The 26,652-nt window shown below is 25.5% G+C and overlaps 1 protein-coding gene across 3 annotated transcripts in view; it reads right to left on the reverse strand.

The window, feature by feature from the left end:
* The window catches only part of LOC129619033 (popeye domain-containing 2), a 68,755-nt gene that overhangs the window by 1,836 nt on the left and 40,267 nt on the right, over positions 1–26,652 (reverse strand). Inside the window, exons 5-6 of one of the 3 annotated variants that reach the window (XM_055534105.1) lie at positions 17,651–17,786; positions 2,619–2,651 (exon numbers count right to left, since the gene is read on the reverse strand). In XM_055534105.1, coding sequence (XP_055390080.1) covers positions 2,619–2,651; positions 17,651–17,786 — 169 coding nt within the window. Of the gene's footprint in view, positions 1–2,618; positions 2,652–5,469; positions 6,100–17,650; positions 17,787–26,652 lie in introns of those variants that run through there. The other 2 variants (XM_055534104.1, XM_055534106.1) reach the window with 2 other exon arrangements.

The raw sequence follows: 26,652 nt of genomic DNA on the forward strand, positions 1-26,652 counted from the left end.
TTTAGGTATAGCAGTTATAATTTATATAAGAGCATCATGAAGAGAACAGTCAATTAGATACCATATATTGCATGTGGTGCATAACTTTGTCTTTTAGTAGCTCCAATATTATTTATTCTCTTATTTATGTTTCGTAAAATTATTTTATGAGATAAAATATCAATTACCGTATGAGAGATAAGAGAATGTTAGAAGTCAGTTTTGAAATTTTAAATCGTTAAAGAAATTATTTACCTATCAATTATCTCAGAAAATATTATTAAAATGGATTTAATAAATTTAACCCCAATATTTTTAATGTCAAATTGGATGTTACTAGAGCTAAGTTTTTAATTCGAAGACTTAAAATATACAGTTTATTTTCTTATTCCCTGATTATTTGTAAATGATTTGTATTTTATACGAAATGAAAGAAGAGAGTATATAGCATTTAATTGCACTCCTAATTAATGTATTCGTCTCGTGGGCCAATATATGCGTTCAAATACTGGCGCAATTATTCTCTTACGTCATCCGGGGAATAAAAACAATATTGGAAATCTGTTTTTATTATCAGTTATTTTATTTATTTAGTTTAGTTTATATCTACATAAACTAAGACATTTCGGGTATTATAAAATGGAGGGAAAATTATAATTTAAAATAAATTTTTTTTACAATACATAACTAAAAGTGTAATACATACAATTTATAGAAATATATTTATAGTTTATAATATAAAGATTACACATGCAATTTATATATATATATATATATAGCTTATTCTTTCTCTGCCACTAATTTAAGAAAAAAAATACTTAGTCAATAAGAAATTTTGCATATTTTAAAAAATTAATTTAAAATATTTATAGCAATAACATTATTTATTATAAAAATATAAAGGAAGTATTTAACATAATTAAGTATATATTTAACTAAAATATTTTATATACATACAAATATATAACTTATTATATCGAGCAATAAAGGTATGTCAATGTGAACAAGGATGTGTATTATGTATTGCTTTAGAAGAGATTTGCGTTTTTGCAAGCAGAAATTATTTTTAGTTCTACAGTAAGACATGAAAAGAAAAAATTTAGAATAGATCTATTTTTTTGAAAAGCTATAACTAAACAAAAAACCTTTTTGACTTGAAGTTAAATTTTGAATGCGTTAACTTTATATATACTTAAATTTTTTAATAAAAAATTTGACAATTGTTCAAAAGATATTCATTTTAAATGAGAAAGATGGAATTGATCACGTTAGTTTTGTGATAATCGTCAAATTGAATCACTGGATTACAGGAGGTCTGTCCTATGTCGATTCAAATGAATTCAACTACATACAAAATAGACCTATTTCACATGGCTCTATAAGTCGGTATTTCAGCATTTTTAGCAAAGATTGTGAGATATGGTCTATTATTGTTGAAATTTTTTAGCAGCTACGTAATGCAACATTGCCCCAATTTGCATCAAAATACCCTGCGAACATAGTTCATACGGATATAAAGTGGAATATCCACATTAAACGTTATTTAAAATTAAAGGCAAAATTTTTAAATTAGACTAAAGTAATATGTTGTGTACTACCTATTCGTTAACGATGTTACTAAGAATTCACTTATTCGACATGAATCGTGTTTAGAATATTAGATCTAACAGATCAATTTTCTACGTAAAATTAGTAAATTCACTTTACTACTTAACTAAGAATTATTTTTTGATTAAATTTAATTCAGATTTTGCGAAAAAACACCTCATAAGAATCATTTCATTCTTATTTTACCTGACAATTCGACCAATAATTTTGTATTTGTGAATGTATATTAGAATTTGTTACGAATTTTATTGAACATTTCATCATATACCCATATGAGGAAACCACCAATTGTCCTTTTGGATTTTTACATTTTATTTTTGATTTTCTAAGTGTAAGAGATATCAGGAAATTACCTCAATAAACGATTTTTACTGTTAAATCAACTAAGTCAAATGCTGTAATTTTTGTTTTTCGACGGACGAGAAAGAGTAATCATTAAGTTTTTTCCTTAAATAACAAAAAAAAATTTTAAGAGTGTTTCCGTTTCAAACTTTAAAGTTATTTGTTATTTTAATTTTAGCCTTGCCGTTTATGACTCATATATGGGTTGCCAGTTCAATTACCGTATTATTTACTTGTGTGTTATGTAGTGTGTCTTTGAGATTTAAGTGTTAAAAATGCTTTGTTTATTGTTTTTTCTTTTTCATATGTATCAATATTATTGCATGTGTACACTTTTGTTTCTTTTTCTAACAAAATATACAATACACTTAAATATAAATAAAATTTTCAAAAGAATTAAGAAAAAAAAACGAAAAAACGAAAAAAAAATTTTAAATAATTTTGGAAAACATTGTAATAATTTCATTAATATTTCGGTTTATTTTGGTATCAAATTATTTTATACTGGAATCAACAGAATGAACACAAATTCAATAATATAATATTGTAGTACATAATAAATGGATAGGTGGTAACCCAAAATGAATTTAAATTAAGGGTAAATAAAGCCAAAACAAAAAAATTATATAAATTATTGATTATTTTGTTGTTTTTTTTTGTTTTTTTGTTTAAAATTAAAATAAACTTACCGACATAATAATATTTTGATATCCTAGGAAGGGCTGGGTAAAACATAAGAAAATTTTTTAAATAAAATATTTTTTTTTTTGTTGTAATGCAGAAAAAAAGAACAAAATTTTTATGTTTTTGTAATTTCTGTTGTTGTTTTTGTTTCAAGTAATTTTGTAGCCTTTTCGATTATTTATTTTTTATTATTTTATGTATTTGTTTGAAGGAAAAGAGAAAATGGCCGAATTATTAATTTAATTTGTTTGTGTTTTGGTTATTGTTAATTTTTAGTTTTCATTTTGATTTCTTTTTGTTTTTGTACAAAACATTTTCAAAAACTTTTGCATATTATTTCTGAACCATAAAGTTTCCAAAAAGCCAAAAAAACAGAAAAAAAATTTTCTATACGGTTAACTGCTTTTTTTTTTGTTAGCAAAAATTTAATGTTGCGTGTTAATGGTGTTGCCGTTGTTGTTATTGTTTTATATTTAAAAAAAACCCAAAACAAAAAATGTATACAAAGTGGTAAGGTGTAAGAGGTATAGGAAAATAAAAATAATTGTGTGGGTTCTGTTGTGTCTGTTGTTTACTAAGATTTCGTTTCTATTTGAAAAAATAAAATAGGAAAAAATCTTAAGAACAAATAAAAAAAATTCTCATGCATTGAACGAAAACGAAGAAAAAAAAACAAGTGAAAAAAAGTTTACAATAAAATTTGTTTAAAAAATTAGAAATTATTGTTGCCAGCCCAGTATTATTTTGGGTGGTACAGAGAAAACCAAAAAGGAGGGAAAATTTAAAGTAATTTTTTTTTTAAATTATTTTTTATTTCTCTCTTTCTATTTTGGTTTTTTTTTACAAAAAAAAATATTTTTAGATTTTATAAGGTTTACATGGTAAAAAATTCTTAAATTTGATGTATTTGTAACTTTTATGAGATGCAACATTGAGTTTGTTAGATTTTTGGAGTAAATTTTGTATTTTAAGTCAATTATTATAATCTATATATGTTTTCATAAAAAAGTTATGATGTTTAGTTACAAAAGTGATGCTATTCGATTTTCAAAAAGAAAATGGAGGTTAACATTGGCTTACGAAGTTTATTTATGCTTATTTTGAAATAAGCAACAAAATCTTATTTAAAATGCTTCGAAATTTTTAAACTGCTAGTTCCTGCTTTCTTCATAATTTCACTTTTCTCCAACATTTTAAATTTTTTAGTTTTTGAGGCTCCAAAAAATATGCAAAAAAAAAACTCGTAAAAATATGCAAAGGAATCAACTACGCCATGTGGAAAAAATTCACTTTTAATACAATTCGTTTTATGTTTTGTTTTACGTTTTCTGCAAAAAAGAAGATGATTACATGCATTTTTGCAACTGAACCCACCAGCTGAAATATATAAATTAACTGTATGTGGTTTTCTTTTTAAACTTTCAGTTATAGTCTGAAGAAGTTTAAATCTTCAAATATTAATAGAACTTTGTAATCAAAACTTGTTTAAGAGCACGTTTTGGTTAATATTTCATAAATTCTGATTAAATTTAGTTTTATAAAATTATAAAGTAAGAGACAAATTAAAGTGTAGACTAGACAACAACCCAAATTTTAGACAAAATATTATACTTATTAAACATAAACTAAATAAGCTGCTAATTTCTAATTGTATAGTTAAAATTGTAATACAAAATTTTTGGTATGATGTAATCTTACCAGTTCTTAAATGACAACACACTAAGGACACAATTATAAAATTAAACATAAAATTAATAAATGCTGTGCTATCTTAAATTTAGTTTAATTTGTAAATAAATTACAAATGATGTGCAGCCCTAATGTTTCACAAAGAAATTATTATTGCAATGCAAATTTTTGTAGTCTGATTCTGATTTGGATGGATTCTACCTTTTTTAAAAAATTAGCCTTAATGTAATTTTCTACAATATATAATATATATGGTCCTCCTAACTCAATTAGAATAATAACCTAAAATACTTGAATGAAACATTTCCATACTTGAGTACTTTATAATTTAAAATTTTCCATAAGAAATAATTTGAACAAAAAAACAACTTTATTTTTAATTCCATAAAACATAAATCAATTTTTATTAAAATATTATATAAGTTAATAATATTGTTTTGTGTTATACAATATAGTGGTAGTTTATGTTAGAGAATACGAGTACAATAATAATTCAATGATAATGTCAGAGAATATAATATAGTTTAATTAAGAGAAAAAAAATGTTGTGAGCCTCATGCTGTAATTCACTCTTTTACTCACTTGCCGTGCATTCATAGAACAACATTTTTAAGTTATTCTCCTCGATTTTTCCAAATATCTGAGAAATATGCAAAGTTATATAGAAATTTTTGCATGATATACTGAGCAAAAGTGAGAAATGAAATTGTAAAAAGTGAAATGCAGTCTGAGGCTCTTAATTTAATTTTAATTAAGTGCACACTCTCTTTAATTTGTAATTACAATAAATTAAAAACACAAACATTATATAATCCCTATAAAGTAATATTAGAAAATTAATGAATTTTAAGTGACATTAAAAAATAAATTATTAAGTTTTGATTATTACAAATTTAAAATGAAAAAATTATTTTAAAAATTAAATAGAAATAATTTCTTGAGCACATAATATTCGTTATAAAATTTCCAATAATACAAGTTAAAATTAAAAAAATATTTTTTAAAATGAAGTTTTCTTTATTCTAATATTTTCATAAATTTCAACTGTTCTACCATTTTTCTAGAAATTGGTAAAGTTCTTGCATTAAAATTAATAAATTTTATTACTGAAACATTTCGGAAGGCAATCAATGTAAATTTTGTCTGAAACATTGTTAGTTGTACCACTGTTACAAGTTTAATTCCATAATTTATGAAAATTATAGAAACTTGTATAGTTACATAAAAAAAGGGATCTCCATGATGTTGGAGACATATAACATGACAAAAGAAAGTTTATGTTAATAAACATTTTTGAAATTTTTGCCATTAACACCAATCAAAACAAAATCACATAAAATGTGTAAACTTTTAATAGCCTTACTTAATTGTATCTTACATGAGTACCTTAAATTGGAAAAAATGCAATGGTCCGCCTTTCTAAAAACAATCCGCAATCAAAAAAATCATTTAAAACTGTTTAAAAATTTTTAATTTAAAATATGTTTAGGTCACTAATGTTTGAGTCACTCAATGATCACTAAATTTGTTGAGTGTTCTGGGTTAGGGATCCACTTTTATTAGTGTTTAAATTAAATATTAGGATAATTCAAACTTCATTGATGTTTAATCAAAATTTTCATATAAAATAAATAATTTTTTTTATTCTTATATTTTTCTAATTCTTTTAACACAGTGACGTCTTTGTATCTCGATAAGATTTTTTATTATTGTTTCCGGTTGGCATCATTTCTGATTGTTGAATGGTACGAATTTTTTTTGTAGGTGTTGTCCGGCCAAGCAGTGGCACATGTTCGTCTACAAAATAACAAAAATTTTCAATTTCAAATAAAAAATTCAAAACAAAAATTAAATTATAAAAATAAAATAAAACAAAATGAAAATGTTAATTGAAGTTAGTATAAAAAAATGGAAACTAAAATTAAAAATTACAAAACCCAAAAAGCACCAAAATAATGAAAACTAGGACAAATAAATTGAATATTTAAAACAAATCAAAGTTTTTAACTTAAAATTTAAAAAATCCAAAAAAAAGGCAAAACTTTGTAAAAAATATTCTAAGCCACTGCAAACCACTATTTCAAAAACAAACGTTTAATTTGTGAAAACCTCAAACTGACTTTGTTAATTTGCTATTCTACTACTGGTACACTCATTTTTAGGTTGTTGATTAAACAAGTATAGCAATTCACTTCCATACTAATTAGAACAGCTCACGTAGAGGTGCTGAACTCATCTTGATTTACAGTTGTTTTTATTCTATGCTAAAATTAACAATGTATTGATCACAAACACAAAATTGTATTTAAAATAAGTAAAAAAACCAAACGATTTTAAACAAATTTTCTAAACAAAATTTATTTAATGTACAAAATAATGGCGGCAACAAAAAATTGGTGCTTTTTTCTTGAAGACAGTCATCGGATACTTAAGACTATTTTTCAATAACTCGAATAATTTCTACGCCATCTGTAATCTAATCTATACTAATGAATTTATTATATCGTTGAGTTACTAAATTATATCGTTGAGTTGCCAAATCGAATGCAAAAATTTATTTTTAAACTTATTCAGCTAAATACGTTACAACATATCCACTTAAATTTATAACGAAATTTCTGGAAAAATTAAGAGTCACGTAAGAAGCGACGCTTCTTCTTGCGATAACATTAGTTAAAGTTTTTTGAGATTAATGTTTTCTTTTTTTAAATGATGTAAAATTCTTCCGAATAATCAACTTTTGATATAGAATTTTTCTGATCGAGATCTACGTCTACTTCCACATCTGGCTTTCGGGCTCCCAAACCTACAAGGAATAAGAAAAATAGGAAGACATAATATGTATACACAGATATCGGTGGCTATATAATCGCTTGCCGCAAGACCTTATAAAGGAAAGACAAGCAACTAATCTGAATAAAATTTAAAAACCCATGATTTTATCAATTCAAGTTTCGAATCAAGTTGCTTACAAATTTTTTAAAAGAAAATTTATTGACTTCCACGGGTTATTACGATCTTATTAGTTGAAACTGCATTACAATAGAATTATTAAAACAACGCAGCCAACAAAACGTTTGGTGTGAAAAAGTCTGATTTACTTGTTTATTTGCCTGCTAATTGCTGTTATGAATATACAAGCAGAAAAAAAAATTTTATGTTGTCGATCGGAATACATTTTGCAGCAAACTACAAACATATTCTGCCATTGCAGATCTTTGTTAGAACTATAAATGCGAATTCAACCAATCTGGCGAAAACTTTCTACGTATGTTCAAATTATTAATTCTTGTTCAATTTTTCAATTTAAATTTCAAAATTTTTACTACCATAAGTTATTGAAATTTTAAATATTGCTCATTTTTGAGATATTTTCTTGTTTCTAAGAAATGTTTGCCTACTGTCAACAAATAAATTCTTTATTATTCATCTACATCGTGAGGTTTATGCTACAACTAGATAACTCGCAATTATTGGTTTAGAGATATTAACTTTTAAAGGTACAAAATTTAGCAATAACAAATAATTTATTATGAAGATATCTAGTTTTGGTATTATCCTTGTCAGATATTTAAGAATACTTTTAAGCTTGGATATTGGTCGCAGATGAAAGAGTATTAGGTTTTATGACGACTAGGTTAATTATCTAAAAATATAAAATTTTCAAGTTATCTAGTTGTAACATTAACCTTACGGTACCTTTAACCCAAATACATAATTTTTACTCAATATATTTGTAAATCTGTTTCTCAATAATTCAAATAGAGTCTAAATATTCTGACTTTTTAATAATTTAAAGTCAATTTTTGCATAAATTGTTCAATTTTTGCATTTATGTCAAAGTAATATCTGTAGGTTTAATTTACACCCATAGTATATTTGAATAAATACGAGTACTAGTGTCCGGGATTGAATCTAGTACATTTTCCGATTGAATTGATAAATCTGAATAATAAAATACATTTTCAATAACTTTATTTTAAAATATTTTAATGCACATTTTGTTCAATCAAAATATTTTTAAAAATTTTGTTTTAAAAAACAAATAATATGTATAACAATTAGTTTTACTTTGTTTATATAACAATGTTAAAAGTTGAATTAAATAATTTTAGTAGTACAAATAAAGATGCAACACATTATTACATACATATTTATTATGTATTAACAAATATGTATAATCTCTATCTCGTAAAGATAATATTAATGTGATCAATATTTTAGAATAGAATATTTAATGGAAATTCAATAGAAAAGTAAATATTTGGTAATACTCGTATACGGTACTCTATTACCCACAAGAGGATATTTGAATGTAGAAATAATATGCTTTAATTGAGTTTTGAAATGAATATTTCATAAACTCATTTTCCATATCTTCATAATATTATGTGAAGAGGGTGATATATTTAGATAATAAAGTTTGGTCATTTTAATGTTACAGGTTGATATTTTGCTTTTAATTACTTCTTGAATCCTATAATGTTTAAACTAGTATCACTTATAATTAAAAGTGAAATCGAATAAGGCGAGAATGTCAAAAATGCAAGTGACGTCTCTTATACATTTTCGCATTAGTAAAAAGAGATAAGTCGAATTTTTGTTTTTTTTTCCCCCTCAAATTTAACATAATTTTGAAATGAAAAGAACTCTTCCGTATATTGCTTTTTTTCAAAAATCTGTACAAATTTTTGTCACCTCACTATTCATTCACTTTTTGTTTGAAATTGAGTACTTCAATTGATATTTTAAGAAAAAATGGGAAAATTTAATTAAAAAATTGAGTACATAAACTCATGGGCAAAATGACAAATTCCCAATTAAAAAAACTGTGAATTAACGAAAATTCTGATTTGAAAACAAATAAAAAAGGTGCCAGAAAAGGTGGGACGCATTATCAGGCTGTTATACCAGACTGATATTTTAATATTGATCCGGTGAATTGTATAATATAGACATAAATATCTAGTTATTATATTTGAAATTCAGGTGATTTGGAATTATGTAATTTTATTTAGCTGCCATAAGCAATGGCGAAAAGAAGATGTTCTCCCGGTTCCGACAATGTTTTTCCGGGTTGGAAAACCTGTAGATTATACAATATATTCGTGTTTTTTTTTTTATTTTTCAAAATCTTTTATTTATTTTCGTTCTAGTTTTACAAATGAATTAAAATCTCTAAAATAAAATTCAGAGAAAAGAAAAAATTAAAATATGGAATAAATTTGATCAACTATTCAAACATAACATTTAATGCAATGATAAATAAAAGGGGGATTGAATCATTAAAATTTGGGCGAAAATGCAAGAAAAAGAAAAGAATAAAAGAACGAAAAATACGCGGAAAAATTGAATATTAAATAAAAGTATTCCATATTTTTTTTACTTTTAATTTGCTTAGGGGTGAGTAAGAGAGAGAGAGAGAAAAGAGAGAGAGAGAGAGAGTTGTCCTAATGTTTTTCATTGCTATACAAGCATAGTGCAAATGCAAACATTTACACAATTTTTTTTATTGTTCATTTCTTTTGAAAAATGCATTTTATGGTATGAACGTTGCTATTTTGATATGAAAATAAAAAAAAAGAAACTCTCTTGAAAACTTATAAACACGTTTGAAAAGAAATTCTGCAATTGTTGCAATTGTAACAATAAAAGGAATTTTAGATAAAAATGTAAATTTTTTTCTTTTTAAAATGCGGAATAATACAGATGACCCCTAACAAAATGATATAGAATAAAAATGCAATGGAATTATGACTTAGACGGGTAACTCAGTAAGTTTTCTTACACTTTTGTTTAATTACAATTTTAAGTATAATAAGTTAATTCTGTTTAAGGAAACAGAAAACTTCATATTTAATTATATGAAGCAGTCTTTAAATTAAGCTTGTACAACAAAATTAAAGTAAAATTACTTTAAAATTGACTGTTGCTAATATTCATTAACTAATACTAATTTAGTATATTCTTCTGGACTAGAACTAGAAGAAGTCAATTTTAGTATATTTCAAATTTTAATATTTCATTTTACACTATTTCCTGTAGTATCAAAGAAAGCCGGCAAGGCCCCAACATACAAAATTGCGAAATGGCTCGTGAAAAGATTTGGGGAAATGGATTTCCGTTCCTGTTCTATCAAGAATAGACAGGAATTTATAGAAAAAACGAAAGGCTTAAAGATTGGTCCTGATGAATTAATGGTATCGTTCGATGTCAAAGCGCTCTTTCCCAGTGTTCCAGTTAACGAAGCTCTTGAATATTTGAAAGTATGGTTATCAACACAAGAAGGAGAAACAGAAACAGAAAATTGGAACAACAAAGTAAAGGAATACCACAAATTAGCAAGACTTTGCATGGAGGAGAATTACTTCGAATTCAGAAACGAGATGTACAGAACAACATCGGGAGTATCGATGGGCAATCCACTTTCACCATTTATCGCAGAATTATTTATGTCCAAATTGGAAAAAAGAATGGAGGAGGATTCTCTGATGCCTAGAGTATGGATGCGGTATGTTGATGACGTCTTCGCGATAGTGGACAAGGAAGAACTGGAGAATATAAACAGATGCATCAACAAATTACATAGAAACATCGAATTTACATTCGAAATTGAGGAAAATGGAGTGTTACCTTTTTTGGACATATTGGTGAAAAGAAAATCGGAAAAAATTGGATTCAAGATATATAGGAAGAAAACAACAACACAAAGATGCATTCCACGGGACTCGTACCATTCAACGAAACATAAAATGGCGGCGTTCAACTCTATGATCCATAGAATGCTAACCACACCGATGGACAGACACGACTATAGATCAGAAGTAAACTTCATTTTGGACACGGCTGTGAAGAACGGTTATTCTACTGAACGTATTAACAAACTCATTGGGAAGAAAAAACGAAAAATTGAGCAGGAGAATATGAGCACATTGTTTAAACAGAACAGGATATTGGAAGAACAAAGAACAACATGGGCATCTTTAAGTTATGATCATCACTGTACAAACTTGATAAATAAACAACTAAGGAAACACAATATTCGGACATCGGAAACCATTAGTAAATATCAACTTGGGAGTTTGTTAAATTCGGCTAAGGATAAATTGAAGATACATGAAAGATGCGGTGTGTACAAAATCAATTGTAATAATTGCGATAAATTTTACATAGGACAAACGAAGAGACCCGTTACAACAAGACTTAAGGAACATTTAAGTGAAATAAAACGTGCAAGGAGAGTAGGATTTAACCGGATTTTCGATTCTATGGTTGCAAAACACATTTATGAAACGGACCACACAATCACGAAAGATAACTTAAAGGTAATAAAAGAGGTAAAAGGAAAACACAGGAGAGAAGTTCATGAAAGTATGCAGATATACAAATCAAACAAGGACTGCCTACTAAACGCGGACGAAGGTAACGCGGCTACTTGGCTCTTTAAATTAATTATTTGACCAGTTTTAAGGTTTAAAACAGGTATAAATTTAGTTTGTAAATAATAACACAAAAAAAAAAAAAAAAAAAAAAGAAAAAAAATAATAATAATCAAATTCTAGATTAAGTCAGGTAGATTATATTAAGTCAGGTATAATATTCCTAATTTTAATAGATTTCAATTTTTATTGTTTGTTGTCTTAATTAGAAGAAAATCAGCTTTGATAAAGTGCGTATGTAGCGCACGAAATATATTAGCGAAAAATAAAAGTATTTTATTCCGAATAAAAGGAAGTTTTCTTTTCACACCAATAAAAAAAAAAAAAAAAAAAAGCCGGCAAGGGTTTATATAAAAGAAAATATGAAATAATGACTCGGCTCATTGCCGAATATAAACCAAATAAATTGTCCATTTGCTTATATATTCTTAGAAAGGGATGCAAGAAGTTGTAGTAAATTGTAAAATTGTAAAATGTAAATTTATAGCATTCGAGGGCAGAGTATGATGTGTGGAAATAGCAAAATTATATTCAATCTTGTTAATCATTTACTTTGCATTTGAATTTTAATTTCATGTAAAACAACCATGTAGAGCTTTCAAATTATAGGTCTCTAAATTGGTTATCAAATGAGGTACTTGAATCATGCTATAAAACCTATAAAACTTGCAATTTTGTTGTTAATCTTCCAAATTACAAATACAAATATTTCGCAATTCATTGTTCTAAATGAGGTTAGGTGAAAATTTCATTCGAAAGAACTGACTGTATTTCAACTAATTTTGTTGTAAATGTAAAAAGGTCAAAAAAAGAAAAACAAAATAAAATTACAATAAGAGCAATAATACAAAAATAAACAAAAAAACTAAATAACAGGAATAATACCGTGCCACCATTTATCAGGTATGATAAGAACTGCATTTCAAAATGCAACTTGTATATAAGAACTTATATCGGATTACATTGTTACCCAAAAGAAGTACACGTAATCTCTTATTATACACCATTTTTATGAATTTAAGAATTTTAACCCACTTTATCTTTATAGAAATATTTTTTTAGCATAAGATTTTGTTGTTACATGCATAAATGAAAAACAATTTAATTTTTTTTTTTGTTTTTTTTTTTGTAAATTACGATTGTTTTTTCTTTTGAATTCATAATAGTTTTTCGTTTTTCTTTTTGTGTTTTCCTTTCAAATGAATTTTTAGTAAAGGATTTTGAATGGTTCGGTTAAGATCAAAAGAAATAAACTATAAGGAATTAAAAGAAAAAAAAAGAATCGTTATTTTTCTAACAAAAATAAAAACAAATGAAAAAAAAAATTTGACTTTTTAGAACTTTTTTTCATGTTACACAAGCACAAGATGTACGGAGAGAGAGAAACAAAATGAAAGAGAGAAAAAGACAGAGAGAAGTTAAAGGGATTAAAGCTTTTTATTTATTTTCAAAGAGATTTTATTTTTAAATTCTTTAAAAATTTGAATGTATATGAAATGAAATTTAAGGGAGAAAAAGGATTAAAATCAAAGGACATACTATAAAAATTGTACATAACAATTGATTAATGGGCAGGTCATTTTGTTTTTTTTTCACCAAGAACAAAAAAGGGAAAATTTAAAAAATCCTTTTATATTTTTTTTTTTTGTTTGTTCTCTGAATTTTTAATAAACGTGCAATGAATTATAATTAAGATTTTACAGAGGGCGTTAGAAAGTTCTCTAACACAATTTTTAATTTCCATTTATGGCATTGAAAATGGAAAATTTAAATTTATTAACAATTTGAAAAAAAAAAAATTTATTATAAAACTTTCACATTGTTTTAAATTATCAAGAAAATTATAAGGTTACTCTGTTATTGAAATAGAGGATGAAAGGATTTATATATGGGTTCTTTTATAACTTATGTTTTAATTTGCTCTTGCGAGGTCATTCTTAAATACAAAGCATCTGTTTTCTTTTCGTATCTCAATCAATTTAACAGCGGTTCCTATGTCTGTACTGACGAATTTTCGAGGGGTATTGTAAAATATACAATATTCTGAGTCGTTTGAATCACTTTTACTGTTTGTTCTTCCGATAAATGATTTGAGCGATAACTCAAAAACGCATTACTTGTGGCATGAAATTTGATCGAAATATTGATTTTCGAGTAGCTGTCATACAATTTCAAAAATAATGTAAAAATATTTAGAAAACTATAAATTTCAAATTTGAAACAAGTTGTTGCGAAAAAAGAGCAATTATTGCTATAGAATTTAGCACTTATTGTACCAACTCTGTCAATAGCTATATTTTAAAATTTTGAAAGTTTTATTGTTGTATCATAAAAATACACAAAATTGATCCAACCAAGCTCACACCACAGAGTTCACACGGTCAAATGTATTTTTTTCCCTTAAATTTTTTTATAAGCACCCGCATTTTACAAAATGACTCGATAAATGCGAATATATAATCTGATGCAAAAAGCACCTGTAAGTAATTCTAGCACTTCTAGTTCCACTCTTTGTTAATCCAGTATTTACTCGAACTGAATTTTTAAATTCTTCTAAGTGAAAAGCGTTGTCTGAATTTAATAAGTACCTACTGAAAAAATTTGTATTTCTTCTTTTGTAAAGATTAGAGACGCTTGGATAGATTGAAACGAATTATAGATTCTAATTCATAGTTTTATTAATAATAACACCTATAATTCATGCTATTTATAACAAGCTAGTTAGTTCGTAACTAGCATGAATATTATTAAAGCATGTTATTTAAATGTCATTTCAAATGACACAAATTTTATACATCCTGTACAAAACCCTATAGGGAATTTAAATTAATTTTTAATAATTATTATGATTTATTTAAATTTCGAAAAATAGATTCTATTTCGGAAATTTTTCTATTCTATTAAGAAATTTTTTAAAAATTTACATTTTATTCAATTTATAAAATGGTAATTTATTAGATAATTTGAATTCAATTTAAAAGTTATTAAAGTGGGTTAAAATTTGTTTTGTCAATTGAAAAATAATGGTATATAAAAATTCTCTAGAAGATTAAAAAGTATAAATTTTCGGATTATATTAGATTATGTGTATGAAATTTCTATTGAATTTTAAATACAAATGTTAGAATAAATTTTGAAATCTTAAGCTCAAATTTTAGTTTATCAAATTAAATTATAGAAATCGTGTAATGGGAAGTGGAAAATAATAGAAAAATCTTTTGTTTTAAGTTTCTAAATAAAATAAAATTTTGTTTCTAGTTTAATAAATTGCATTAAATTTTAAATTGAGTATTCACAAATGTTGGATGAAATCGCTTAAGAAACTTTCCGATTTTTCTTGTAGCTCTACAAACTTTTTCTATGCTTTTCGGGAATACACCACTGTATATTTCAATTTTGATTCGATTGCCAATAATAATAACTCCTTAATAAATTTTACAGCTGCAAATCAATGGGTGTTGTCCTCAGATATATCCTTGAATCGTTTCAGATCTATTATTTTGTACTTCATAACTAAACTCTCAAAGGCATGAATCTTTCTTTTTTATTATTTTTCTTTTTGTATTCTTATACGAATACTTATTCATTACGTATTAGATCTAGTAGACATTAAAATAGAAGTATTCATTTCCTTTAGTTTAAGTGTAGTTTGATGTTTCACTTCTAACATTGATGAGCTTCTTGATTTAAAGGTTTATGACTTGTCTTTTTTATAATCGCATAATTGATTCAAAATTATTTTTGTTTATATATACCTTTCTAAAGTTTATAAGTTTGTGAGAATTAGAATATAAAAATTCTTGTCTTAAAACCACAATTTAACTGAAAATGCTACCAATATTGTAAAATTGTGTTAATTTACATAAGTCAAGTCATAATTGAACTTAAACTTTAGATTTTCATATGCATAGCATGTTTTCGAATAAGAACCCAATTTTTTAGAAACTAGTATACTAAAAATAAATTTTTATATACGCAATTATTGGCGTTCTTGCAATAAAGTCATTAACTAAATAACTCGTTGCTAAAGCCTTAAAATATATTCTCTATAAAACTTATATTTAAAATTAAAAAATTAATCTAGATTTATTACTAAAATTACTATTAAATTTTCCATAAAAAAAATCACTGAAAATTATTTAAAATTAAGCGAAATTAGTTTTTAATTTGCCTTAATTTCTACATTTTTTTTTTAAAACTTTAATAAAAAATTTAAAACTAAAACAAGAAACAAATTAAAAAATTAAAATTTTCGCCAAAATATTTACAAAGCCATTAACACGACTACTTTCTTTAAATTCATATGAATGCATTCGCAAAATACATACTTACGTCATATAAGAAGAGTATGTACGTATGTATTAATATTAAAGGTATATAAGTATATGTAAAAAGTTTAATTCAAAAACTATCAAAGAACAATTTTTTAAAGCAAGTTAACAATAAAATTAAATATAATTTTAACTACCCCAAAAAAAATATTAGTAAATGTAAAACTTGAATACAGGGGGTTTCTGTCTTTCAAAATGATCAAATTAACACTTGTAGTTAAAAAGAAAAAATTAAAAGGATTCTAAGAAATGTTGAATATTCGATAATATTGTCCAATGTGTAGAGAGAAATCTTCACACGATATCTGAATGCCTCAGGTACGTGCATCTCAAGAGAGTTGTAGGAATACATTCTAGGTATGAAGATACAGTAGATGTGGTGGAATCATAATTTTGCAATTTACAATAAGCAGCTGGCAAAAAACTTTCAATTTTCGTGTATAATTTTGTGGATTTTTCAAAATGTGCTGTAAGTTGTTAATTAATTTTATTATAAATAGTGTCTGTCTGTTCTTTAGTTTGATTTAATAATTAACAAAATGTTAATTACAGATTTGTTTGGCATATTTTTACAAAAAAGTTTCTTAATATTCCCGATTAAATAAAGAGATTTTTTGTACAATATTAAGGCAGGATTTTCTGTTATCCAATAGAAATTTTAGCATCGTTGATTACTGCTGAAACAAGCTGGATTTTTAAATATTTCAATTTTTAAATTAACATCCGTAAAGTTTTAAAAACTGTGCATAAACTGAAATTCTTAAACAAAAAACTTTGAAAAACTTTAAGCCCTAAAAGAGATTAACAGTTTCTAAGCTTAAGAAATTATTTAATTTACACATAAAGCTTTGAATCTACGCAGCACTTTCAAAGCTGAAATTTCCTTAAAACCACCCGTTATTATAACAAAACCTAATTAATTTCTAAAATAATTGCGATTTCACACGTTGTAATTGAAAATTTGATCATTTTGAATCGGATACCCCTTGTATATTTTAATTGCATTACAATAGAACTAAACAAGAAAATTTTTAAGTTATGAAACAAGAAGAAATCCGTGGAAAAACTTGTTTTTAGCGCAAAAATAATAAACAAAAGCCAAAAAACTTTAAAAAACTAAATTGCAAATTTTTTTTTTGTTTTACTTTTCCCCTAAAAATTTTTTTAATTGGAAAAATACAACGTTATTTTTGTTGTTTTTTTTTTTTTTTAATTTTTTCACTTATTCTTTTTGATTTTTTTTTTGTTTTTACTATGCAAAAAAAATGCACACAGAAGCTAAAATAGTAAATAATTTTCCTAAAGGCATTTTAGGAGTTCTCTTCAATTAGCTCCTAAAAGTATACTTTTTATATTTATATTAAATATACATACATACATACATACATATGCATGTATTTATGTATATATAATAAAAATATAATCCTTTAATAGTATGCGTTAGTGTACTGTTATTATATATAAATATAGAGTGATGTAAGTAGTAGTAGAAAGAATTAAGAAAGAAAACTACACAAAAAAAAAAATACAAGAAAACGAAAGAGAAGAGAAAAAATTCAATTTTGTTTTTTAAATTACCTTGTAGTTGTCGATTAATTAGTGCTGTTAAACCATGACCTTCATTTTTCTTTATACATAACATAGGTTTATCCTCAGAATCATCACCATAGTTACCAGATGGTAAGAAACCATTACTTGCCATTGTTTCACTGACCTAAAAATAGTAGAATAGGGTAAAATGAAATTAATGTTTTGTTTTTCTATATAATTGAAATAAAAAGAAGAAAATTTTAAAAATTTTCTAATTATAATTTAATTTTGTTGCATAAGAATTTTTTTTTTCTCTTTTAAAATGAGAAATTGTAGCATTTTCTCTGTTTTTTAATTAAGAGGGAAAATTACAGATTTTTTTGTTTCTTCAAAAAAGAGGAAAATTGTAGATGTTGTAGTTTTGTATTCGAATGCAAATGGGAAAGGGAACGTCAGTTTTAAGCTAAAAGGAGCTTCCGGTTGTTTGCAATACCAATAGATTAATTGTCAATAGTTTGAAGCTATTTTTGTATCAATATTGGCTCAAACTTAAAAAATTACTATATGTACGCCTACTTCTGCCCTATGCCTAAAATGAAAAATATTTAAATTTGAATAATGTTGGGGATGCATAAAAGTCTCAACATTGGTACGGTTTGAAAAAAATTGTATTGAAATAGGCAGTATTGAACTGTGACTATTGATAATTTTATTGAAAAACACAGGATGCGAAATAATTTTTTATTTAATTTTTAGAAATTTCGAAATTGAACTGCCGCTTTTAAGCCAAAAATTTCACGTAATAGCATCCATTTTACACTTATAAAATTTCAAAATAAAATTATATAAGTCAATTTTGGAAATGCAGGATTTTGATAAAACTTACATTGCAATTTTAGAATTCAGCTTTTAAAATAAAAACAAAACAATTTTAATTATTTTTTGTGATTCAAAATTTAAAAATTTTGTGCCAGCTAAAGCTAAACTATTTTCGACAATGTTCAAATTTTAATCATATTGTGGAAATTGTGAATTTATTTAAAAGTGCAGTTTGAAGGAGAAAGTGTTGAGAAGATTCAATTATTAAATTATATTTCTCAAAAAATAAATCTTCGTTTTTGTCAAAATTAACAAAATTTTTCAAAATCTAAAGAGCTTAGAGAAAAAAAATACAGAGGACCTTATACAATGAATTGGGACCTCATACTAGTACTTTAGAAGACATTAGTTGGGCAACATTTTTTAATAAATTTATAATTAAAATAGCTTTAAGCAATTAAAGCGATATTTTTATGGCAGAACTTAATTTTCAATTCAATACTGTATGCCAATTAAATATAGAAAAAAATTTCAAACGATATTTGAAAAATGCGGTATTGTGGTTAAATATTAATATTTGTATAGTTAATTATATTATCAAAATGTAATTAAAAAATCGTTTATTTTAATTTAATTTCTATGGAATTCTCGAAAAAAACAATAAAAAAATTTTAATTTTATTTAAATTATATAAAGGATTTTAAGGATATTAATATCGTATTAAAATTGTGTAAATGTTTAAGTGTATGTAATGAAATTAATTACGTTTATTTCTGACAAAAAAATATTACCTTAATACAATGCTTTGAAACAAAATTCAAAATGTATTCGAATAAGGTTGATAATTAAATTGGGCAGGCAAAAGTTTAATGGTGCAACTTATAAGTTAGCAAATTATTATTAGATTTACTGTATCAGTTTTTCGTTTGTTCGTGGATGTGTTTAAGAACTTCTGTTTATAAAATGTCAAATTTTTCCAGCAGTTTCTCTGCAAAACAGCAGCTCGAATGTCTCTTAAATTTTTAGTTTATAGGATGCAATAAATATGAATTCTTTCTCTTTTCCGAGTTTTACTCCTCAAGATTTGTAAAATGCCGATTTTTTGCCCCTTTAAGATTTAGTGAAATTAATTTAAAAAAAGAAAAAGGTAGCAGTATTCAAAACCTTATCTAAAAATACAGCCCTATTACTTAAATAATTAATAAAATTCAAACTTCACTTTGTTCATAAATTTCCAGAGAATTATCATTTTAATTGAAGCCGTAAGTGGACAAAGTGGTTAACTTACATTTGCATCTTAAAACTTTTTTTCATTATCAAATTAATTGTAATTAAGTTTCTAGCTATAAGAGTAATCACAGTTGAAAATATAAGAAATTTAATTATGTTCTATCCGAGCAGCTCGATTTTCGTCAAAATGTTAGTTAACCACTTTGTCCATTTACCTCTTCATTTCTCCTAAATTTATGCAAATTCATTTGATAATAAGAGATTTCAATGATTTGGTTTCATTACTTGGGCCTAAGTATGCCTATAAAAATTTCTTTAAACTTAAATTGCGAAAGTGGAATGAGCTATTTTACACATTTGACGACTACAGATTGAATTACATTGCCAAACTTTTCTAAAATCAATATGAAATTTTTACTTATGAGAAATTTTGTTGCCTTTAAATTAAATTTTAAATCTATATAAGTGAATTCACACGAATTTTATATAACGGGAAAATTTTTTTGTTTTTGATGCCTTAATCGGGCTTATACCACTTCTAACAGTTCTACCACATTAAATTTCTATTTTTAATATCAAAAAATCTTTTCAATAACGATTTTTAATTTATTTTTAAAAACTTTTTAATGATGGTGTATCTGACCTGGTTAAGGTGTTAAGAAATTTCACTTTTATTTTTCTATATCTAAAGTGAATTAAATTATGTTTAACTTAATCTCTATTTCGTAGATTAAATACGTATGTAGGTACACATATTACCATAAAATATACTGCAAGCAAAATGTGAAAAAAATTATTTTATAAAAATATTGTTAAAATTTACGGTAAATCAATTTCTATTATAATGTCACTAACACTAGAAACTGTAATAAATTACGTACAAGTTAAGTTTCATGTAAAAAGATTAAAAAAATTTCCTGAAAAATTTTAATTTTGCATCGTTGAGAAAGAATGTATGCATATTCTATAAATTAAGTTGTGCTCATGACCTACAGTATTTTCCTTTTATTCAATAATTTAAATATTTAAATATTGTGCTATTATTCGTAATGAAGTACAGTAAAACGTCCATTCATTTCCTGCTCTATAGCGGAACTAACTTCATAATCTTAACTTTTAGTTGACCCCAGTTTATATCATTGGGTCTAGATACAAAAAAATAAAATGTTGAATGATCTTAATTTTTAATAAATTATTTTAAATGTAATATAAATTAAGGCTCAACATAATGTCATATGTCATTTCAAATAAGAAATTTACAATTTTGTAAACGACGATCAATAGTCAATGAGTTCGGAGGAAACCAATGGTTTTTGAAGTAGAATATTTTCAAGTGGAAACGTTTTTTTTAAATAATGTTTGATTTACTATAGTTTTCTTAATATATGTCGCAATATTGCATACTTTTAGGATGATAACAAAATTAAAGGACTAATAAATGGAATTAATTACAATACTTTTCTCCTTGTGAAGTGAATTATTTAATAATATTAAGAGCTTGATAAAATTTTAAACTTCTATAATTTATCGTCTAAGAGAAAATTGATTTGAAATATTTGGAAAAATAGGTTTAAGACAACTTTCATTACATTGAGGCCTTAACTTTTATAGGAGAGATGGGACAGAAAAGAATTTTTCATATCGAGAAATATGCTTGTGTATAAAATATAAGCTATCTATCTTAAAGGGGCTAGAAACTTTCTAAACAGAGGCACTGAACTATTACAGGATGAAATCGTCCAACACAAGCAAATAGATATTTTCTAATTTTGTTGGCTAAAAATTTAAAACATTTTACTTTGGACATGACATGTAATCGTAGATTACTGTACCTTCTTATGATTTATTACTTTCATGTAGGTAGAATTAAACAATTATTATTGATTATTTATGTTTATTTGCTTGTATTCTTGAGTTTGTATTCTTGAATTTAGTATACAAGCTATCCTATTAAATTAATTTTATAGGATAGCGATACAGGAAGAATATATTTAATAATTTAAAGAATTTATGCTAGAATATTCGTTGAGCTCTTAAAAAAAAAAAATTAATTGTTTAGAAAAAGATGAATATTGGGAGAAGTACACAAATCAACTCTTATATTTAGGTTTTAAATATGCACTATGCACACTTTATATGTAATATGCAAACCCGCAAGTACTTATACTCATGCGGCGTGTACAAATGTCAAAGCACTTAAATTAAAAATAGAAAATTTTGTTCACATCTGTACGTTCATAAATCTGAAAATACATCTATGTTAATACGAACTTAAATACAAAAAACATCGTAGGCTGCTGGAAACATTGTTTGCACATATATATGTGTACATGTTTGTAACATTGTACCGTGCATTTTAATTAAAATCTGCATTTTTGTGCTTTGCAAAAAAACAATGTAATTAAAAAGAAAGAAATCCAATTGAAAGTTTTGAAAACTTAAAAAGACAAAGAATATTTTTTTAAAATAAAATTTTAATGAAAAAGAATTTCTTTTTAATTTTAATGTTTTAGATATTTTGACTTGTCATTCATCATTCTAAGATTAAAAAATTAAAATTAATATTTATATCATATTTTGTTTCCTATTGTACACACATATAAAAAAGTAAATCTGCAAATACGTGAATTTGAAGGTAAAAATTAAAATCTATCGGCTTCTAGACGTGCTGAGAATTCTAGAAAATTCATAATTGATTGTGAAGTAATTTGCTAATCCTAGGGTTTGGAAATTTTATAGATCACGACATTTTCAATAATTAACATTTTCGATAACTATAATTTTCCTAAAATCCTTGATGCTGTCTGTTATGATATTCAGTCATTCATTTGTTTGGCGAGAAATTTGATTTTGAACAGTAATGTTGCATTAGAACAGATGCAACATTAAACATGAACAGGATTTTGGGTAAACGTTAATTTTGATTTTTCTAAAGGCAATATTTTATAATTCTGCTAAAGCCGAAAGCTTTTTAAAATTCGCATAATAAAGATAAAAAAAGTCACATATCTTGACTTAGATGTAGCACTTGTGAATTTTTCACTAATAGCTAGGGCTTTGGAACCTTACGTCTTTTTGAGATCTGACCAGTTTCTGACAGTGCGAGTCATATGATTTCGCTTTTGCAGCACTTTACATGAAAATGTTTCTAGTGGGATTTCATTCCCTTTTCTAAGTTGTTTATTTATTTATTTCAAAAATCTCAAGTGAGCAAAAGCTCGTACAGAGTGTTATAATTTAATATTTTATGATACAAATTACAATTTACAATTTTAACTTATCTTAAATAGTCATAACTATATTTTACATATTTAGTTAAAAAGAATACAAAATAGAAAAAATATAAATAAGGAAAAAAAAAAAACAAATTAAACAAAACAAATAACATAATTACAGTGCTTGAAAATAGTTAGTATTTAGAATTATTGTATATTGCGGAAATCGAGAAGCTAGTAACAAGGTTGGTTTTATTTCAATGTATCAATAAATCTATCTTTTTTTTAAAAAACGAAGGGCTTGCAGTATGAAGCCACGATGGTAACTTGTTGAACTCACATATTTCTTTGTTATAGATATTACTTGAACCTGTTTTAATCGTCCTTAAGTTTGAAGCGTGTCTAGTGTTGTAACTGTGTGTTTCCGTTCCTTTGAAAAAAATTTGTGTTTGAAATTAGCAAACCATTTCGAACTTTGTATATATGATCAACTTGTGCTTTATATTCTTTGTAGAGGTGAGTAGAGCTTGTTCTTTTATTTAGATTATATAAATTTTTTATTGCTTTAAGTTTTTTTAAATTTTGTAGTGAGCTTACTCCCCAGATCAATAATCCATATGTTATGTTAGAATGAAACAGGCTGTAATAAATTGATCTTTTTATCTTATTTGGGACCAGACTTGATATCCTTCTGAATGCCCCCGTTACTTTTCTACACTTTACAGCAATTTCATCCACATGTTGATTCCAATTTAGATCTTTGTCAATTATAAGACCCAAATATTTGTAATGGTTTACACTGTCAATTCTAATATTGTTGAATTTTATGTCCAGTTTTTCTTTATGTTGTGTTCTTAATAGTAGATATTTAGTTTTCGAAACATTAATAGTTAATTTAAATTCATTGATTTTCTTCAGTACTTCCACATTGTCTGCATTTATCTTATTTTGTATATTACTATAATTTATGTCGCTATAAACTATCGCCAAGTCATCAGCATACATATATATCTGTCCATTTATATTCATATTTGCTATTTCGTTCACATAAATCAAAAATAATGTGGGTCCTAGGGAGCTGCCTTGTACCACGCCGTATTTAACCGGTTTCGTATTGCTCCTAGTTTTTTCTATTTCAGAATATTGCATTCTATCTTTTAAGTAATTTTCAAACCATTTGTATGCCGTGCCAACTATTCCAATACTATTCAGTACTTTAAATAAAATTTTTTTGTCGACTGTGTCAAACGCTTTGGAAAAATCGTAAAAAACTATTGCTATTTTATTTTTTTTGTCTAATTCTTTTTCGATATGAGCCATCATATCAAATATAGCACATTTCGTATTAACTCCTTTTCGAAATCCATATTGATTATTGCTTGTAATATCATATTTGTCCAAGTATGCTGATCATTAACTACTGTTTCAAATATTTTGCTAATTATAGATGATACATTGATAGGTCTGAAGTTACGAGTACTAACATTAAAGTCATTTATGTCTTTTGGTATTGGCGTTACTTTGTTGGTTTTTAGTTTTTGGGGAAAAATCGCAGTCATTAGGTAAGTATTAATCAGAGAGGTTAAATAAGGCCCTAATTCATTACTACATTTTTTTAGTATTTCAGTTGTTATTTCGTCAGGTCCTCTTGTCATTGTATTCTTAAGTTTTTTTATATAATTTTTTATATCGTTGTCATTAACGTATGTAAAATTGAATTTGCAATTAGTAAAGTGTTTCCGGAAAAAAACATTTTTTTTATATTCTTCGCTAAAACTTCTCCAATCGTGCTATAATAGTCATTAAAATTGTTTGTTTTAGAGATGTTTTCATCTAAAGTCATGTTTCTATCAAAAATTTTATTATCAGTGCACTTCTTATTTGTCACAGCCAAATCTCTAATATTATTCCAAGTTTTTCTTGGATCATTTTTACAATTGTTAAATTTCATTTCATAAAATTTCCTTTGTTTAATTCTTTTCATATTTGTTAGTTTATTCAACCAAAATCTATACTTATTTTTAATTTGCTCATTTTCAAAATTTTTCGTCAATTTCTTATACCAATAGTTTTTTGTTTTTATTATTTTAATCAGTTCATTGTCTATCCATGGTTTCCTATATTTATTATTATACTTATATTTAATTGTGGTCGTCGAGTTTTCTAGAGCACTGTTAATAGAGTCTACAATTGAGTCATATTTTTCATTAGCACTCAACACATAATCCAAATTAAATATTGCTGTCTCTTTTATTTTTGTTTTTAATACATCACAGTTAGTCTTTTCATATACATTATATTTTCTATCAAGTACATCAATTGCAATTTTGAGTGAATTCAATTCAATAAATAATAAATCATGGTCAGATATATTGTATTCTAATTGAGTTATATTTATGGTGTTATTAATATCATTAGTTAGTATGTGATCTAAGCACGTGTTGGATGCCGGTCTCGTGGATTTTTTGTTACAAAATAAAAAACCATTCGTTTCGATAATATTTTTATAATCATTAATTTGTGAGTCATTTTCTTTCAGAATATTAAAATTAAAGTCGTCAATAATTAGTGAATTAGTATTGCTATTATTCAATTAAGTGATCGTCAAGTAATTTAAAAAAATTGTTTATGTGTTCTAAATTGTTAACAGGTGGTCGATAGATTGCAGTAATGTTATAATTTGTGTTGTTTTTTGTTTTTATCTATATTAGTGTAATTATCACTAAAAGCTATATAACTATTAAATTAGTGTAATTATCACTAAAAGTTTTTTTCTTTATAAAATTCAATGTTTTGTGTATGAATATACCAACACCACCACCTCTACTGGCATCTCTACCTGCTAGAACTTTGGAAAAGTTTGGTAAATCTATACAATCTTGGTCGTCATTTTTATCCAGGTTTCAGAAAGAATAACTACATGTATAGTTGCCGGCGCATTGTCAAGTATATATAGTAAGTCAATTATTTTATTTTTTAAGCTTCGAATGTTAATATATAATATCTTGAGTGAGTTCCTATTAGAAAAAGATAGTTCATTTAAAAATTCAATTTTATTATTATTAGGGTAAAATGGCAGCGTGAAATTGTTTACATTATCATTGAATGACGTCATTAAGTGAATCGATGTCACATATATTGACAACCCTAGAGTTGTCCTCTTTTCTTACGAAAATCTTGCCATTCTTTACCCATACATATTTAAGTTTTTTGTCCCTTTTTAGATCTCTAGCTTTTTTTTGTAAATAATTTAAATTTTTTGTTAGCCTCTCATTTATGTTAATATATTTATTATTATTATCATTACCCCCAATTATTGAGGATAATGTTATTCTTTTTTTTTCTAGCGACTAATATTTTTCTTTTAATTTCCTGGTCTTTAAATTTTATTATTAAAATTTTATTTTCTCTAGCTAATGTTGATTGTTTACTATTTTCGAATAACATTTCTGCTATTTGTCCTTGTTCAACATTAATATTTATAGAATTAAAAATAGATTTGCTTACCTCCATAATATTTTCAACATTTTCTGGAATCCCATGAATTTCGATAGTATTATTGAATTCCTTTTGTTTCATACGTTCAATTTCATTAGAATTTATTTTTATTTTCTTGCTCAAAATTTCGTTTTCGTTCCTCAAATTTATATTTTCCTCCACTATAGTATCCACAATATCACTAAGCTTATTTAACCTCTCCGATATTTCACTAAAGTATTCACCAAAGCTGTCTATTCTTTGTAGGATTAGATTTATTTTAGCTTCCAATGAATTATTGACTGGGGT

Source organism: Condylostylus longicornis, unplaced genomic scaffold (assembly GCF_029603195.1).
Source record: "Condylostylus longicornis isolate FDR11 unplaced genomic scaffold, ASM2960319v2 ptg000010l, whole genome shotgun sequence".
NCBI classification, from domain to species: Eukaryota; Metazoa; Arthropoda; class Insecta; order Diptera; family Dolichopodidae; genus Condylostylus; species Condylostylus longicornis.